This window comes from Sceloporus occidentalis, unplaced genomic scaffold (genome assembly GCF_023333645.1).
Source record: "Sceloporus occidentalis isolate IW3139 unplaced genomic scaffold, rSceOcc1.0.p SCAF_1, whole genome shotgun sequence".
NCBI lineage: Eukaryota > Metazoa > Chordata > Lepidosauria > Squamata > Phrynosomatidae > Sceloporus > Sceloporus occidentalis.
The window spans coordinates 12,480,320-12,498,662 of record NW_028316981.1 but is presented as its reverse complement, the minus strand read 5'-3'; the positions used below and the strand labels follow the sequence as shown (position 1 = coordinate 12,498,662).

At 46.4% G+C, this 18,343-nt stretch overlaps 1 protein-coding gene across 1 annotated transcript; it reads left to right on the top strand.

The window, feature by feature from the left end:
• The first annotated feature begins 1,013 nt into the window (after window positions 1-1,013).
• LOC149320796 (uncharacterized) lies at window positions 1,014-10,838 on the top strand. Its single transcript, XM_089503118.1, has 2 exons — window positions 1,014-3,994; window positions 9,842-10,838. The coding sequence occupies exons 1-2, from the start codon at window positions 1,315-1,317 to the stop codon at window positions 10,114-10,116; spliced, it is 2,955 nt and encodes a 984-aa protein (XP_089359244.1). The 5' UTR covers window positions 1,014-1,314; the 3' UTR covers window positions 10,117-10,838.
• The last annotated feature ends 7,505 nt before the right edge of the window (window positions 10,839-18,343 follow it).

The following is an 18,343-nucleotide window of genomic DNA, read 5'->3' as shown; positions in this document are numbered from 1 at the left end:
GTTATCAGCTTTGGCTGAAACACCAGCTGCTCCCTTTCCTGGAAGTAAGGGACCTAGAAACTGTGGTACATGCGCTGGTAACCTCACGACTCGATTTCTACAATGTGCTTTACATGGGGCTACCCTTGTGCTTGGTTCAGAAACTTCAATTAGTGCAGAACATGGCAGCCACGTTGGTCTCAGGTAAAACCAGAAGAGACCACATAACACCAATTATAAGATCGCTTAACTGGCTGCCCATTCGTTTTCACCACGCCCTCACGTGAGAGGCCAAAGGCTCCGGCGGCAATCGGCGGCAGGACCAGGCTGGGGCTGGTCCCAAGGCCTTGCCAGGCCGCATCCGGCCCGCGGGTCGCAGGTTGCCTACCCCTGCTTTATGCAGTTGTTTGTGCTACACTCAGTTATTGTTGGTTTGACAGGACATATACTTTGAATGACCGACCGGAGGAGATCCGTCTTATAACGTCTCTTGGGGCCTTTAACAAACCCTTCAAGATGGATCTCTTCCGGAGGGGATTCACTGGGACTCCTTGACTCTCCCTTAAATTGCCTCATTTTAATGGGGACTAATTTTATTGTGATTTTAATAATTGATTCTGTTTTTATGCTGTCATATTTTAAATTGTGGGTTAGGGAATTGTGTTGATTAGTGTATTATGTTTTTATTTTTGACTGTTAACCGCCTCAATCCTCTGGGGAGAGGCGGGCTATAAATAAATCATATTATTATTATTATTATTATTATTATTATTATTTACATATATGTGTGCCTGTGAGAGAGAGAGAGAGAGAGAGAGAGAGAGTGTGTGTGTGTATATATATATATAATAACAATGCCAATGGCTCTGCTCTCCCTCTCTGCCTGCCTGCCTCCCTCCAAGGTCATGGCTCCCTCAGTATCCCTCCGCCAAAGGGGCTGCAGAAACTAGGCCCCAAGGGAGGGACACAGGGTCCCTTAGCCGGTCCCTAGTCCTGGGGCAGAGGCTCCTGAGGGGAAGGAGGAGGGCTGCCCCAAAGGGAGGAGGAGAGGAAACTGCCTGGCTGGGGAGGCCTCTGGAGGGACTCCTTTTCCTCCTCTGCGCGGAGGGAGCGGCCCTGAGGCACCTGCTCCCTACGGCTCTTCAGGTATAAAAAGGGCAGGAAACTGTCAGTTGGTGAGGCTGAGAAGGAGCCCTTGAGAGGCAGGGACTGGGCTCTGGTTGAGGCTGAGCAGAAGTAGGAGTAGGAGGAGCCCAGCCAGGAGAAGGAGCTCCTCAGCCTCTTGGGTCTGGGCTTGGTTACCATCCAAAGGGCCCAGGACTTCAGGGGGCTAAAATGGAGCCCAGTGGAGCCCTGGCCATGGCACTCCTGGCCCCACCATTAGCTCTGGATGGCCATGAGAAGAGCAAGGCCACCCTGGACCCCCAAGGGACCCCCATTGGGGACTCAAAGGAGAATGAGGAAGCCACCTTGGATGTAATGACAGAGAAGGTAGACACCCTGGAAAAAGAAGCGGATGCCCTGGAAGAGGAAGTCTATGTCCTGCAAAGGGGTGCCACCCTCCAAGAGAAGGTGAGGGACCTGCAAGGGAAGAAGGGAGTCCTGGACACCAACCTCTGGGAGAAGGAAGATGCCCTACAAGATGGTGCCACCCAAAAGAAGGTAGAGGACCTGCAAGGGAAGCAGGGAGTCCTGGACACCAACCTTCTGGAGAAGGAGGATGCCCTACAAGATGGTGCCACCCAAGAGAAGGTGAGGGACCTGCAAGGGAAGCAGGGAGTCCTGGACACCAACCTCTGGGAGAAGGAAGATGCCCTACAAGATGGTGCCACCCAAGAGAAGGTGAAGGACCTGCAAGGGAAGCAGGGAGTCCTGGACACCAACCTTTGGGAGAAGGAAGATGGCCTACAAGATGGTGCCACCCAAGAGGAGGTGGAGAACCCACAAGGAAAAAGTGGAGTCCTGGACACCAATCTTCAGGATAGCAAGGATGCCCTGCAATATGGTGCCACCCAAGAGAAGGTAGAGGACCTGCAAGGGAAGTGGGGAGACCGGGCCAACATGGACCCAGTGCCCCACAGTGGGGACCCAGAGGGAATAGAAGCCATTTTGGAGATGAGAGATGCCATGCTAAAGGAACACAATGCCCTGATAGAGGATTGCAATGCCCTGCGAAAGAAAGCTGATGCCCTGCAAAAGCTATCCGATACCCAGCAAAAGAAAATCAATGACCTGCTAAAAGAACTCAGTGCCCTGCTAAAGAAACCCGATGCTGTGCAAAAGCTACTCAATGCCCTGCGAAAGAAACTTGATGCTCTGCGAAAGGAATTCAATGCTCTCCAGAGAGGTGCCACCCGAGAGAAGGCAAAGGATTTGCAAAGGAAGCAGGGAGTCCTGACCACCCTGAATCCCCCAGTGTCTCTCAGTGGGGACCAGGAGGAGGAGGCGACAGTCACTTTGGATGCCCTTCGGGAGAACATGGATACCCTGCAAAAGCAACTCAGTGCCCTGCGAAAGAAATTGGATGCCCGACTAAAGGACCTCAATGCCCTGCTAAAGGACCTCAAAGACCTACTAAAGGAACTCAATCCCCTGCGAAAGGAACTCGATGCCCGGAGAAAGGAACTCAATGGCCTGCTAAAGGAACTCAGTGCCTTGCGAAAGGATTTCAATGCCCTGCAAAAGGAACTCGAAGCTCTGCAGGTAGGTGCCACCCGAGAAAAGGCAAAGGACCTGCAAGGGAAGCAGAGAGTCCAGGCCACCCTGGACCCCCCAATGCCTCCCAGTGGGGATCAGGAGGATGAGGAGGAGGTCACTTTGAATGCCCTTCAGGAGAATGCCGATGCGCTGCAAAAGGCAGTGGATGCCCTGCAGGGTTGTGGTGGTGCCACCCGAAAGAAGGTGAAGGCACTCAAGGAAGAATGGGAAATCCAGATGGATGAACTGTATGACATCATGTTAGAGAAACTTAGTGCCCTGGAGAAGAAAGCGGAAGCCCTGTGGAATGCCTGGTTTCAGAATACCTTGAGAAATCTCTTTCTGGAGGAGCAGGGTTTGCCACAGGAGAATGTGAACTCCCTGCAGTATTACCTTCTGATGTTCCTGCAGAATATGAGCATTGTGAAAAAGGTGGATGAACTGCACGATGCCTTGCAGGAGGAACGAAGTGTCCCCTGCCATGGCCTGGGAGATGCCCTCTGGGAAAAGATGAAAGAACTGGACTTTGCCCTGTGGGATATCAATCTGTACACAATGGATGAACTCCAGGATTTGGTGGATGCCTTCAGCAACGCTCTCAGGGAAGACCCCCAAAAGGAGGTGGGTGCTTTGCTGGAGAAGCTGGAGGCCATGCAGGATGTCCTAAGATTAGTCCCACTGAAGAAGCTGAGTGCTCTGCGTGAGATCACAGGTGTTTTGCATGATGCCATGCTGGATTTTCCAAGAGATGCCCCAGCTCAGGAGAAGCAGGATGCCCTGTGGGATGCCTTGCAAGATGTCCCACTGAAGGAGATGTGTGACCAGTGGAGGAAAGTGAAGACCATGTGGGGTTTTCCACTGAAGATGTTTGCTGTGTGGGAGAAGGTGTACAACCTGAAGATATTCCTGCAGGCTGGATCACAGAATAGAGTATGTACCTTGCAAGAAAATGTGGAGGCCTTGAAAGATGCTCTGAGAGATGCCTTACGGGAGGAGATGGGTGCCCACCAAGATAAGCTCGCTGCCTTGAGGGCTGCCGTGCATGATTTCCCATTGAATGAACTGGGTGCCCTGGAGGACAAGCTTAATGCTTTGGGGAAGAGATTGTGGAATATCTCCAAAGAAAAACTGTTGCCCCTGAAGGAAACAGTGGATGCCTCACAGATGGTGCTAGATTCCCTCCGAAGTCTCTCACAAGGAGAGCTACCTGAGCTCCCAGAAGAGGAGGTGGATGCCCTGCAGAGAACCCCTGCGGAAGAAGAGATCACAGAAGCAGATAAATTAGACTTTTTGCCAGCATGGAAAACCCCAGATACAGGTATGGCTAGCTCACAAATTTTGCCCATTGTATGGCTGTTGCTGGTACAATTGCATGGTTTCCATAGCTCTCCATATCTGAGGAATTTTTTTATCCATGGATTCAACCATTGATAGCTTGAAAGTACTAATATTGATACAGATGAATTCCAAAAGAAAACCAAGGTCATCTCAGCCTTCCATCTTTTTGTAGGTTGTTAAAATGAGTATCCAGATTTTTTTGTGGGTTTTTCGGGCTATGTGGCCATGTTCTAGAAGGTTTTCTTCCTGACGTTTCACCAGCATCTGTGTCTGGCACCTTCCCTGTGCATTGCCTGTGAAATCCACAAACATCTGGATAATTTCAACCGGAAAGAAGAAACCCTTAAAGTGAACAAAATTTGGCTACCGGTCCTGAGCAATAGCAAAATGCGGACTCCGCAAATGCAAATGGGAAACCACTCAGAGTCAGGGGCTTTCCCAGCAGATCGTGATCACCAATTAGCAGACACTAATCCTCTTTTGCATTAGCCTCCCAGCCTGAGGCCGGCCATCATCAGCACAGAACAATACACATGCAAATCACTCCTGCATTCCCAGGCTCACACAGTATATATATAAATAAATAAATAATAAATAAAACTTTTATTTATATACCGCCCTTCCACTGATCAGGGCGGTGAACATCATAATAAAAACAATACATACAATAAACCAAATTAAAACAATCATAAAACCCCCGGTCAGCCCTCCAACTTGCCGTCAGCAAAGAGAGAGAGGCCATCTAGGACTTCACTCGGGGAATGCAGTTCGAAATAGGAGGGTCTTTAGATCCCTCCTAAACTGAGCCAGGGAGGTGGCCGAGCGGAGCTCTGTGGGCAGCGTGTTCCAAAGGGTCGGGGCAACGATGGAATACGTCCTCCTCATTGTAGAGGAGAGTTTGGCCCCAGGAACCCTAAGTAATTGCTGCCCAGATGTTCTGAGGGTGCGGGGCGGAATGTATGGAGAGAGGCGGTCCTTCAGGTATCCTGGGCCCAAGCCATGTAGGGCTTTATAGGTAATCACCAACACCTTGTACTGTGCCCGGAAGCGAATAGGCAGCCAGTGCAGGTCTTTAAGCACCGGTGTAATATGGCTGGTCCTGGAAGTACCAGTGACCAGCCTGGCCGCCATATTCTGTACCAACTGTAGCTTCCGAGTATGATACAAGGGTTGCCCCATGTAGAGCGCGTTGCAGAAATCCAATCTAGAGGTTACCAGAGCATGTACCACCGTTTCTAGGTCCCTCTGGGCCAGGTATGGGCGCAGCTGGCAAATAAGCCGAAGCTGATAGCAGGTGTTCCTGACCGTCGCATTCACCTGAGATGTAAGGTGAAGCGACGAATCAAGAAGCACCCCCAGACTGCGCACGGAGTCCTTCACAGGAAGCGTGATCCCGTTCAGGACAGGTGGAACCACTGCCATTCCTGGACCAGGGGAACCTATCACGAGTACCTCCGTTTTCTCTGGATTCAGGCTGAGTCGGTTTTTCCTCATCCAGCCCATTACTGACTCCAGGCATGCCACGAGAGGAGAGACGCCATCCTCGGTCACTGCATCAGTCGGAGACATAGAGAAAACTATTTGGGTGTCATCAGCATACTGATAACCCCGCGTCCCATGTCTCCGGATGATCTCTCCCAGCGGTTTCATGTAAATGTTAAATAGCATGGGAGACAGAATGGCTCCTTGAGGGACCCCAGATGTTAGGGGTCTCTTGTCGGAGCACACGTCTCCCAGCTGCACCATCTGGAACCTCCCAGAGAGGTAGGACCGGAACCACTGGAGCGCAGTGCCCCCGATTCCCACCTCAGCTAGGCGTTCCAGAAGGATACCATGGTCTATGGTATTGAAAGCCGCTGAGATGTCCAAGAGCGCCAACAGGGACACGCTTCCCCTGTCGATGCCCAGACGGAGATCATCGACCAAGGCGACCATGGCCATCTCAACCCCGTAGCCCGCCCGAAAGCCAGTTTGAAATGGGTCCAGATAATCCGTTTCATCCAAGACCGACTGAAGCTGGATTGCAACCGCCCTCTCGATCACCTTCCCCAAAAATGGCAGCAGCGAAACTGGCCGATAATTATTATGTACCAGGGGGTCGAGGAAGGGCTTTTTTAGTAAAGGTTTTACAATGGCCAATTTTAACTCGGATGGAAATTGCCCTTCCCTCAGAGATGTATTAATAATCCGTCGCAGCAATAATCCCCTGCGCTGCTAACCATGAGGGACAGGGATCGAGAGAGCAGGTTGTCTTCCGAACACTTCCGAGGATCTTGTCCACATCATCGGTACTCACCAACTCAAACTGATCCAGTTTAATGGAGTCCACGGAGGCTCTGGACACCTCTACCCTAGGTTCTGCTCCAATGCCAGCGTTAAGACCTTCGCTTATCCGAGAGATTTTATCCGCAAAGAAGTTGTTAAATTGGTTGCAGCAGGCCTTAGAAGGTTCAAGGATCTGGTTCTGGGCGGGCGGGAGCTGAGTTAGCTCCCTGACCACCCTGAACAACTCTGCTGGACGCGACTCCGCGGACGCGACACGAGCACCATAGAACAAATTCTTAGCTGCTCGTATCGCCTCTCTGTAGTCCTCCAAAAGGTGGTCTAGGAGAGCCTTGTCGGCTAAGCGTAGGTGTTTCCGCCAGCGGTGCTCTAGCCGTCGCAAGACCCGCTTCCTTGCCCGGAGATCTTCCGTATACCAGGGCTTCCGTTTGGAAGCAGGCTTGAGAGGGCGCTTGGGAGCGATGCTGTGTATAGCCCTAGAGAGACCGGTATTCCAGATACCAGTCAGGGCATCAACAGAGTCGCCGTCACTTCCAACCATGTATCCCTCTAAGGCTTCCTGGAACCTTTTGGGTTCCATCAGCCTTCAAGGGTGGACCATCCTAATAGGTCCACCACCCCCGGGGGGGATCTGGGTAGTAGCCTTGATTTTTGCCTCCACGAGGAAATGATCCGTCCATGGCAGGGGGAAAATATTGGTTATTTCCGCCCACGGATTTTCCGCATCCGAACAGAAGACCATATCAAGTGTATTACCCGCAAAATGCGTTGGACCCGCAATCAGCTGGGACAGGCCCATGGCTGCCATGGTGTCCATGAATTCCTGAGCCGCACCGGGTGGAACATAGCTGGCCGTGAGAGCGATGTTGAAGTCACCCAGGACAAGTAGCCTGGGTGTCTCCAGCATCAGCTCGGCGACCAGCTGTGTCAGCTCGTTAAGGGAGTCCGTTAGCGCACGGGGTGGCCGGTACACTAACAGAATCCCTAGACTATCCCTAGCTTTTAGGGTCAGGTAAATGCACTCGATAAAGGACGTCTGTCGGATGTGGTTCCTGGTAAGAGACAAGGTGTTCCTATGTATCAAGGCCACACCCCCCCCCGCCCACCTAACCTGGGCTGGTCCTTCACCGAGAACCCAGCAGGGAGGGCCTGTGCCCACACAGCATCCCCCTCAGGCCCAAGCCAGGTCTCGGTAATGCAAGCCAGGTCACAATTAGAGTCCTCCAGCAGATCGTGGAGGATGTGGGTCTTGTTGTTAATCGACCTGGCATTGCACAGGAGCAGCGACAGGGTTTGTGGCACGGTTGGAGTGTCCCTCAGGTCCCTTTGGTTGGGAGGGGGACAGGAAGGAGAGATCGATATGACGCATCGATCCCGCCTTCCTCTGTAACGCAAGTCCCTTCTCCCACCGCCATACCTCCCCTTGCCCAGCACTACCTCAATGGGAGCTCCGCTCATGCCGATGTTATCCCCCTCCTCCCCAGCCCGCGCATCCCCCGCGTCCATAACCTCCTCCCCCCCTTCCCCCGCAATAAAAAGAGCAGAGGTTAGCCACTTCAGGCATCCCCTGCTCTAAGGCTGACACCCACACAGCCTCTTCTGCCTCTTGCGCCGCTAAAACTGCGCCGCTAAAACTGCGCCGCTGCGCTGCTGCGCAGTTGCGCAGATGGAGTCCTCCGAACAGTCCGTGGGCAGCCTCCCTGGGGCGGTGCGCAGATGCGCACCTCCGACACCCCAGAGAGAGCCGCCCGGCAGCAGCAGCTTGGCCCCTGGCCCGGAGTCCAGCAAGAGAGGGAGGCGTGGTGAAGGAGGAGTCCAGACAGCTGGATTTCAGCGTGTCGCTGCCACCGACACGCCCCTCGCTCCACCTTCCCCCCAGGTGTCCCTGGTCTGGTCCTCTGGAGCCTCCTTGGAGCCGCAGCAAAACAAACAGGAGTCCTCCGAACAGTCCATGGGCGGCCTCCCTGGGGCGGTGCGCAGATGCGCACCTCCGACACCCCAGAGAGAGCCGCCCGGCAGCAGCAGCTTGGCCCCTGGCCCGGAGTCCGGCAAGAGAGGGAGGCGTGGTGAAGGAGGAGTCCAGACAGCTGGATTTCAGCGTGTCGCTGCCACCGACACGCCCCTCGCTCCACCTTCCCCCCAGGTGTCCCTGGTCTGGTCCTCCGGAGCCTCCTTGGAGCCGCAGCAAAACAAACAGGAGTCCTCCGAACAGTCCATGGGCGGCCTCCCTGGGGCGGTGCGCAGATGCCGGCCATCATCAGCACAGAACAATACACATGCAAATCACTCCTGCATTCCCAGGCTCACACAGTATGTATGTATGTATGTATGTATAGACACACACACACACACACCACACTTTTTCCAGGCAAAGCATTCTCTGAAGATGCCAGCCACAGATGCTGGTGAAACATCAGGAAGAAACTCTTCATTTGCCTTTTTAGAAAGCCATGATACCTGTACATCTCTCCTGCAGCACCACATTTCAAATGGATTTACTTTCTTTACTGTCCTGTTTTCACATGTGTAACATAGACACTGGAAATTCTGTGGTAGTGGGAGTCCAGAGTTCTTCTCTTTTGTGCTGTAGGAAACCAGTCAGCCTTCCATTTCCAAGGAATTTTTTAATCTACTGATGCAACCATTGATGGCAGATTAGGGAGATATGAAAGTACTAAAATAGATACAGATAAATTCCAAAAGGAAACCTTGATTTTGCCATTTTACATATGGGACACCATTTTATTATGCCATTGTATTTAATGGGACTTGAGTATTCATGGATTTTGGTATCCACGGCTGATCCTGGAACCAAACGCCAGTGGAGACCAAGGGCCCGATGTGATTCCTCATTCATCATGATCTGCTTGCCAGAATAATCTTTTTTTTTTTTAAATTCCTGCTCTGAGAGATAATTATTTTATTTTCACCCCAAATATCTCCCAAATCTACCACCTGGGAATGGGTGGGGTTTCTTTTTTATTGTACATTGGTGCATTAAAGGTAGAAATCAGGCGTAGAAACACTTAATTGATCATTATTTATGATCTGCTTTCCTGCCTAGTTAATAAGTCTCTTAGTTTCACAGAGTTTAAAAAATCAGTGAAGGAACATCTGAAATGGGGCCATGTGTTTTCTTGACTCATATAGTGAGCATTTGGGGAGACCTATTAAATGGAGAGACGTAACTTGAAAAGGGACACCAGTTTTCCATTAAAGCAGGCAGACCTAGCTGAATATCCCCCAAATGTCTTGGGCTACAACTCTTAGGATCATGGGGTTGGAAGGGAGTGCAAGGGCTGTTTAGGCCATCCTTTGTTGCTAGGAGTACACAACTAAAGCACTCCTGAGAGATGGCCATCCAGTCTCTGAATAAAGACCTCCAATGAAGGAGCGTCCACCATCTTCTTAGACTGCATCTTCCCCAGCCAATTCCAGTAAACAATTGCAGCTAGCTTTTGACCAGCCAAGTAAAGCATGCAGGAGATTAAAAGCAATTGGAACTTTACTTTTTGATAATGTGTTTTGTTTCCTTCAAAAACAGGTCCTGGCCTCCTTTCTGTAACTCAACAGGGGGACTTTACAAAGATGAAACCAGAGATCAACCTGAATGTGGAGCAGGAAATTTCACTGACCTCCAGCCAGCCAGATGATCATGGGAGATCTAATGGGCAAAAGGGACAAGAGAATGAAGAGCTGATATCTGAAGACGTTTTGGAAGCCCCCCCAAAGCCTCTGCATAAAAAGCAGAAAATGGATGCTCTTCATAGCTCCCCAGGGCCAACTCTGGATCTGGAAATGGTGAAGGAACAGAAATAGTAGAGAAAGTTTGTTCTTGCCATTTTAAATCAGTAAGGGAAGAATGCAGGGTAGAGGCCTGTATGTTAAAGAGCCAGATAGGGAGAAAATGAACCAGAGTCAGGGCAGTCTGAGATGGGGAAAATCTGTTCATTTGTTAATGAGAATAGAGTTCAGGATATTCATGTTTATCTTCTTGTTATATAATAAATCTTTTTAAATTAGTTTTTAATATAAAATATACATAATTACAGCAATAATAAGTAAAAAGAAAAGGATGAAAAAAGAATAAAAAAGAAGAAAGTTGGAGGGAAAGGAAAAAATCTTTTTACCAAAAAAAAAGCTAGTTACTTTAGTTTATTCTACCTTTCCATGGAAAATCACAATTTCTTTTTCTTCTATTTGTTCTATGATACTTTGTAGACAAATACTTCTATATTTTCTATTTTACAAATCTTAATTTTAGGTGAAAAAAAAGTTTATCATTTAACCTACATCTTGTTATCACATAATACAAAGATAGTTGCTCCATTGCTCCACATCCTAGTCTATAATGAAGAGGAACAAAAAACATTATCATAAAGTATCTCTTCATAAGAGGGTCAGTTGTATCACTAGGGCCAATTTTTATACTGTTTCTTTCTATTCTCTATTATATTTAAGTTTAGTTACCCCCTTCAAGATTAAATAATCTATAACCTTATTACAGTTATATAATAAATTTTTACTTGTTTTATTTACTACCACTGTATCCAACTGTTTCATTTGAGAATTGAGATGGAGAAGTGGTCAAATGTTATTATTCTGAACCCAGAGATTAGAACTGCTGTTTGTCCACAGTGGTGATCAGATTGGCACCAGAGTATTACATACAAGGAAAGATTTTGAGAGTACACTCCTCAATCCCTGTTTGCAGGCCTGGCAAGTAAGGAGGGACAAAATGGTGTGCACACCGCGCATGGGAGCACGCACCCATTTTAATCAATGGGATTTAAATATTTGCAGTTTTTCCAATTCACAGGGGTCCGGAATGGACCCCTCACGAATAGGAAGGGACGACTATAAAGGGAAAAGTGAGCAATGGGGGGGGGGGGGCAAAGGGTTGGAACTACTGGGCCAGTCTGGAGAGAGGTCTATCACAGTTGGCAATTAAACTGTCAAAAGAATGCTAAATGAGTGGAAGACAGTTATTATCTGAAGTGTCACTTTACAACTGCAGTGCATGCAAAACACCTAGCATTTTCTTTATGAAACCTAAAAGAAACCCTGAGAAGACCACTACCCTGAACAAGACTTACCTTAAAATGTTGCTCCATGTTGGCTAAGGAGCTTCCAATCTGATTTGATGGTGGCAAAGTTTGCTCTTCACCAATAGGCCTTTGCTTTTCCTTGCTAGTGGTTTTTTAGTGTTTTGTGTTTGCTCATTTCGTCATTTTGTCTTCTAAGGAGAGTTCAAACTTGATTTGCTCTAGTACCCATGTATTTGTCTTTTTAGACATCCATTATATTTGTACAACTTTCTCCAGCACAATATTTCAAATGACTGCATTTGTCGTCTGTGCTATTTAATATCTACATGAAAATTGCTGGGAGAGAATCATAGAATCATATCCAGGGACCAACAAGTCCAACCCCATTCTGTCATGCAGGGATACACAATCAAAAGCTTCCCTCACCGATGGCTATCCAACCTCTGCCACACTCAGAGTAAGCATCTTCCACTGTTGAACAGCTCTTATTGTCAGGGATTTCTTCCTAATGTTGAGAAACTCTTTGCTGGAGTTTGGCACCATTGCTCTGGGTCCTATTCTCTGGAGCAGCAGAAAACAAATTTGCTCCATCTTCAATATGACATTCCTTCAAATATTTCAACGAGGCTATCATATCACCTTTCAACCATCTCTTCTCCAGGCTAAACATAGCCATCTTCCTACATCACTCCTTATAGGGCATGATTTTCAGACCTTTCACCCACAACTGGACCCAGTATTTCAGGTGAGGCCTGACCAAAGCACAATGTTATTGTTATCTTCCCTTAAATCGGACTAGATTTGTGGGGACCATGTAGGATCAGACATCTCCAAAAATCCCTATTGTCCACTTCTCTACATAGGAGTTTATCACATGGAGAAAAACTGGAAGAATAAATGGTGATTAACCCATGATAATCCCACAATGGCACTAATGGTTTTCACATGACATCATGGTCAAAGTACTATTATCCCGTGAATAACCGGTGAATATCGCTCAATTGCACAGATGGTTTTCACACAACGTCGAGGCAAAAGGTGATTAAAGTGCCATTAACCCATGAATAACGAAGCAAGAAATAGTAGCAAATGATTTGCGGGGTTTTCCCGTGAGTGACTCTTTTCTGTTTATTTCTTGGTTATTCCCTGGTAATTCATGGGATAATGACTCTTGTGTTAATCTCATTTTAATCACATTTTAATATCAATTGCATGATTTTCATGGGTTAATCACTGTTTAATCTCCACATTTTCCCCTGTGTGAAATACCCATCAGTTTCTGGATGCTCATGATTAAGTCCTTCCATCTGGCAGGAGGTCTTCCCCTCCAACTTCTACCCTCTACCTTTCCTAGCATTATTGTCTTTTTCTAGTGATCCATGTCTTCGCATTATGTGGCCAAAGTACTTCAGCTTCATTTTGATCCTTCTGGCTTCAAAGTAGATCTCTGACTTTATGTTCTCAGACCCATGCTTGTCTTTTTGGCTGTTCATTGTATTCTCAGCACTCTTCTCCAGCACCACACCTCAAATCCACCGATTTCCCCTCTGTCTGCTTCCTCTATTTTCCAGCTCTCGCATCCATATGTACTGATAGAGAATACGATGGCTTGGACAATTCCAACTTTTGTCCTCAGTAGTATATCTTTACTCTTCAGTAGCTTTTCTAGTTCTTTCATAGCTGCCCTTCCCATTCCTAATCTTCTTATTTCTTGACTGCATTCTGATCAATGTTTGATCCTAAGTACAGGAATTCTTTAAGTATTTTGATTTCCTCATTGTCAAGACTGAATGCATGTATCACTTCTGTGGTCATAATTACCTTATTATTACTTTTCCACCTTATTCCGAGAAAGTTGTTCCCATGCTAAACTGGTGGCTGGTAGCAGTGCCATCATTTTTAGCAATCAGAAGTGATGTTCTGGGCACCAAAAGTCACTTCTAAGCAAATTACAGCCTGACAGCAGTAAGCCACTGATAAAGGCCAACAGCAGTTGCCTCTGGGGGCCCAAGAGAACATGGCTGTTTCTTCTTTATTCTCACCCAATTTCCTCCACACAGCCACATATTCTGGCTTCCCACCCACACCTTGATGACATTCTCCTGAAGCCTTTTATGTGTCCCTTGTATGTGCCCTAGCCATCAGGTTGTCCACTTGGTCTCCCTCCCTGCAGAAGGATCCTCAGGATGAGTCTACCACTGGCCATGATGGTGGAAAATAGGCAAGAAGAGAAGGATCTCCATTTTAGAGAGGAAACACCCGTAAATAAAAAGCAAGCAAACAAACAAATATACAGACAACCCATTTAAAATTACATTCATACCTATACATGGAAAAGAAAAGATACACCAATTCTTATACATATCAGTAAAAATACATGTCCATTTTTATCAATATATCCCATTGATCACTTCTGTATTTCAATATCTCCAGACATTGCCTATTCCGGGTGGTGTGTGCTTTGTCCTTTGGATCTACTGAGGCCTTCTGGGATGGTGAGCTTTCACATCTGGTGGTCCATTTTTGTACTTGCTGTTGATTCGGAGCTTGAAAGGTGTCTCTTCTGAGTTGCAGCCAAGTTGGCACAGTCTGTGTTTGAAGCAAACAGAACATGACATTACCAAAAGGCAAACCCCCAGTAACATTCGAACTCTTATACCAACTATCCATCAGATTAAACATCAAGTGTAATGGTTTACTTCATCTGACTGGGGGATTCTGGGAGTTGCAACACATCTGGAATATATCCAGTGAAGGAAAGCTGTTTTTTGTGTGGATTGATTATCTTCCAAGTCCACATTAAATGTTCCCATTGATTAGGTTTCCTGACAACAGCCACAATGGATCAAGAGGAGCATGAGAGATCATGTGACACACCATTTTAGATATTCCATGGCTGAGTGCTTGAGAACAATGAAATAAATGGATAGATTGACATGACTGTAATTGACTCAAATTGGTTTCCATTGGTGCCTTTGCCTATGACTTGGCAACACAGGCAATTTGTCTTACAATCATATAACCTATTGTCCTGTCCTACTCCTGCACAGGGCCCGTTACAAACGGGCACTTTAGTACATGCTCCGCACGTCCTGGGGTTAAAAAGGGGCATCCTTTCCAGACGCCCCTAACTCTAGGACACGCGGAGCGTGCACAAAATGGCGGCGGCCGTTCCACACGTCACGACCACGCTGCCTCTATACGGGGTGGCACGGACGTGACGTCCTCACTCCACGCCAGGACGCTTAGTGCGCCCTTAGCACGGAGCAGGAAGGAGCTCCGTTTCAGAGCTCCTTCCTGGTTTGGTCCGCTGGGTGCAACCTTCAGATGGCTGCGCCCAGCGGACCAAAGGAGAAAGGGGCCAAGCGGCCCCTTTCTTCTCCTCCCCGCCGCCGTGGAGTGTCCTTGGGGCTTGAAGCCCCAGGGACACCCCTTTTCAGGCTGCGGGGAAGCGGCGTTTTGCCGCTTCCCCGCAGCCTGAAAAGCGGCGGATCAGGGCCTCAGCGGCTGCCGTTCTGGCCGCTGAGGCCCCGATACACCGGGGAAAGGGGTGGGTGCAGCCCACCCCAAATGGGTAGTCTGTAACCCACCTTAATCAGCTAAACACACTCCACCTTGTTTTATACTGACTGGCAGTCAGTGGCTCTTCTTGGTTCATATGTGTGTGCGCGTGCATGTGTGTGCATGCACATACATGTATCTGTACAGACAAATGAATCAAGTAACAACCAATAATGCATTTTGTCATCTAGCATCTTCTAACTACCATGTTGCTAACAATTTCTGAGCATCTTACTAGAGTAATCAGCAAGCCTTTAGTTATAGCTTTTTCATCAGCCACCAGATTTAGAGACTGCTGGTAAAAGCTGTCCTGAAAACACCAATGGACAGTCCAGAATCACATCCTTATGACTGAAAGTGTTGCATCACCTGTAAATATCTTAGGCAGACTGTTACTTTGAGGAGAACACTAACTGGCAATGATCTACTATATTAAACAATATATAACTTGCCAGCCCTACAATCTTATTTACAGGACTGAATGCAGACAAACAGGATGTCATCTACAGTATATGGGCAAAACAATTACAGGTCTGCAGATGCACTTCAGGAACCATACGTTTGCAATCCTGACTAGGAAACTGCTGCAACCAGTGGGCCAGCATTTCAGCTCAGAACACTACAGCATCTCTGATTAATCCCCGTTTGGTACCCAGGTGCCTTCAAAAAAATTGGACAAAAGGAAGAATTTCTAGATTCACAGACTTAAGCCCTCCAGCGCCACAGGATCTCAGCCTAGATAAGACCATCATCCACTGAAGAATGTTAAAAGCAGTGATCCCAACTGCTACTTGGCTTGCAGCTCAATCTTCAAACTGAAGATGGCAAAAGCTAAAACATTTTGCTCATTTCTAAGTACACATTTTTAGTTCTGTTTATTAATATCTTCAAAACATATACATCTGTACCGATATGCACACATACACCTAGAAAAGTATGAAGTGTCAGGCTTGGTGTTCTGAATGAAAGCAAGCAAATGGGTCCTAGCAACAGCAATAGCACAGATCAAGTCTGAGCTCTCCCTGGAAGCCAAGATGATTAAATTGAAGAACAGCTGCCAATTAGTTTCCAGGCAATGTGTAAAGCCTTGGTTGCTACCTGTAAAGCCCTACATGGTTTGAGTCCAGGTTACCTTTTGGATTGCCTTCTTCTGCCTAATCCACCCTGTACACTCAGTTCTTCCGGGGGCCATTTACTTCAGTCAGCCAGGTCTAGGCAGGCTGCTGCTATCCAAAATACTTTTTTTCTTCAGTCGCCCCCAAATTGTGGAATGACCTGCTGGAAGAGATTCAACAGGTGGATATGTTGTCTAAATTTAAAACAGCATGGAAGATCAATCTCTTCCAGCAGGCCTATCCAATCTATTTTATTAACAATCAACAGATCAGACATACGGATAAAACAAATGAGATAAAATTAACTTCGAATTATAAAAAGTGGATATTAGTATTTAGAAATCAAATTTCCTCATCAAAAACTTAAAACTGATCATTATAAAATTTAATAATAATATTTTATGCCAGCAAGCCAGTGCTGCAGCACAAAAGATGACCTCCTAGACCCTGATCTGCTCCCTTCCTTCACCCTGCCACCGATCCCATCATCCCCTGCATCCTCCTAGACCCTGATCTGCCCCCTCCTTCACCCTGCCGCTGATCCCATCATCCCCTGCGTCCACTTCGATAAAAAATGACAGCTAAGGAGGTGGCAGGGAAGGATGACAGTGTCCAGAGCCCCACTGAGCATGCGCAAGGGTGCCGATTCGAATCGTTGACCCCTCAAAGTATGCTCTGGTGTGGTAATACAATGTGCACTCACTCCCCTTTGCTTGAGTCCGCATCACGTGACTTGCTTGGAATCGAACTGACTTCGCTTGCCCCTCGATTCGGAAGGGAATGGAAAGGCAACCAGGTGTGGTAAAACATCACATTTTAACCTTCATTCGCATTGCTAGATAGGAGTGACTCTGGATCTGGTGTGAAAAAACATCACGCTTTGCATTGCTAGAACAGGAGTGACTGCGGATCTGAGCTGCAAACCCCCCCACGTGTGATAAGGGCCTTTATTGACCTTAACTTTATCATAAAATAGATATCTGTGCCATCCATATCTAAATCCCGACCCTTCTAATTTAAGCATTCTTTCTTGTTTTAATGTTATCCAATCTGTAAGCCAATCCATACAACAGGCATAATAATATATTTTTAAAATTTGGTAATGCTAGGCCTCCTTTATTTGTTTCATCTTGTAAATATTTAAATTTTATTCTAGGTTTTTTCCTGGACCATAAAAATTTAGACATATCTTTATGCCAAATACTGAATGGTTTGACATTTTGTATAATTGGTATATTTTGAAAAAAAGAACAACATTTTGGGTTAACACGTTCATTTTTATAGCTGATATTTTCCCCATCCAAGATAGTCCAATTTTACTCCATCTTTGTAGGTCTTTCTTAATTTCTTGCCATTTTACTTTATAATTGTCTTTAAATAGTTCTGAATTTTTCGTAGTAATCTTAATCCCCAAATATTTTGCTTCTTTTCCAATTTGAAATTTTGTTTGGTTTCTTAAATTTTCTTTATCTTTTTTCTTTCATGTTCATTACTAACATTGTTGATTTTTCTTCGTTTATTTGAAATCCCGATACTTCACCATATTCTCTAATTATTTTTAATAATTCACTAATGTTTTCATTTGGATTCGCCAATGATATCATCAAATCATCTGCAAAATCTTGACCCCTTCAATCTCTTTGTTTGCTCTTATTGCATTGTTTAGTATTTCTAGCGTGATTATAAATAGTAAAGGGGACAAAGGACAACCTTGTCCACTTTATAACTTTTCATCAATTCATTATTAATTACCAATGAGGCCTCCTGATTTTTATATATATTTTGAATCCACTTCTTATAATTTGGTCCAATCTCCATTTTGTCCAGTAATTTTAACACGAAATTCCAATTGACTTGGTCGAAAGCTTTTTCAGCGTCTATAAAAAGCAGTGCCAATGGTTTGTCATTAAACTGCATTTGATATTTTAACACGCAATTTGTTTTAATATTGCAGTAATTTAATTCTGTTTTAACGTACTATTTTTGTATATTTTATTGTACTTTTTAAAAAACACTGTAAGCCGCCCTGAGTCCCATAATAGTAATAATAATAATAATAATAATAATAGAAATAACTCACGGAACAACAAATCCTAAATTTCCACAACACTGAGCCATGGCAGTTTAAAGTGGTGTCAACCTGCATTACTTCTGCAGTGCAGAGGCATCCTTTATGTTCTTGCCTGTGTTGTTTTGGTCTAGCCTTGACAATTGCTCTTTCCCACAACAATTACTAATGGGTTAAGTCCACCAAGCTCTCCAGCCTAGAGAGGGCCCACAAAACAAATACAATGTGTTTTTAATTTATTTATTATTAAACAG

Bases quoted from the DNA above. Each gene is read 5' to 3' on its own strand.
- LOC149320796 (XM_089503118.1), top strand. From the start codon at position 1,315: ATGGAGCCCAGTGGAGCCCTGGCCATGGCACTCCTGGCCCCACCATTA. The intron at 3,995-9,841 runs GTATGGCTAGCT...CTTCAAAAACAG, and splicing joins ATGGAAAACCCCAGATACAG to GTCCTGGCCTCCTTTCTGTA.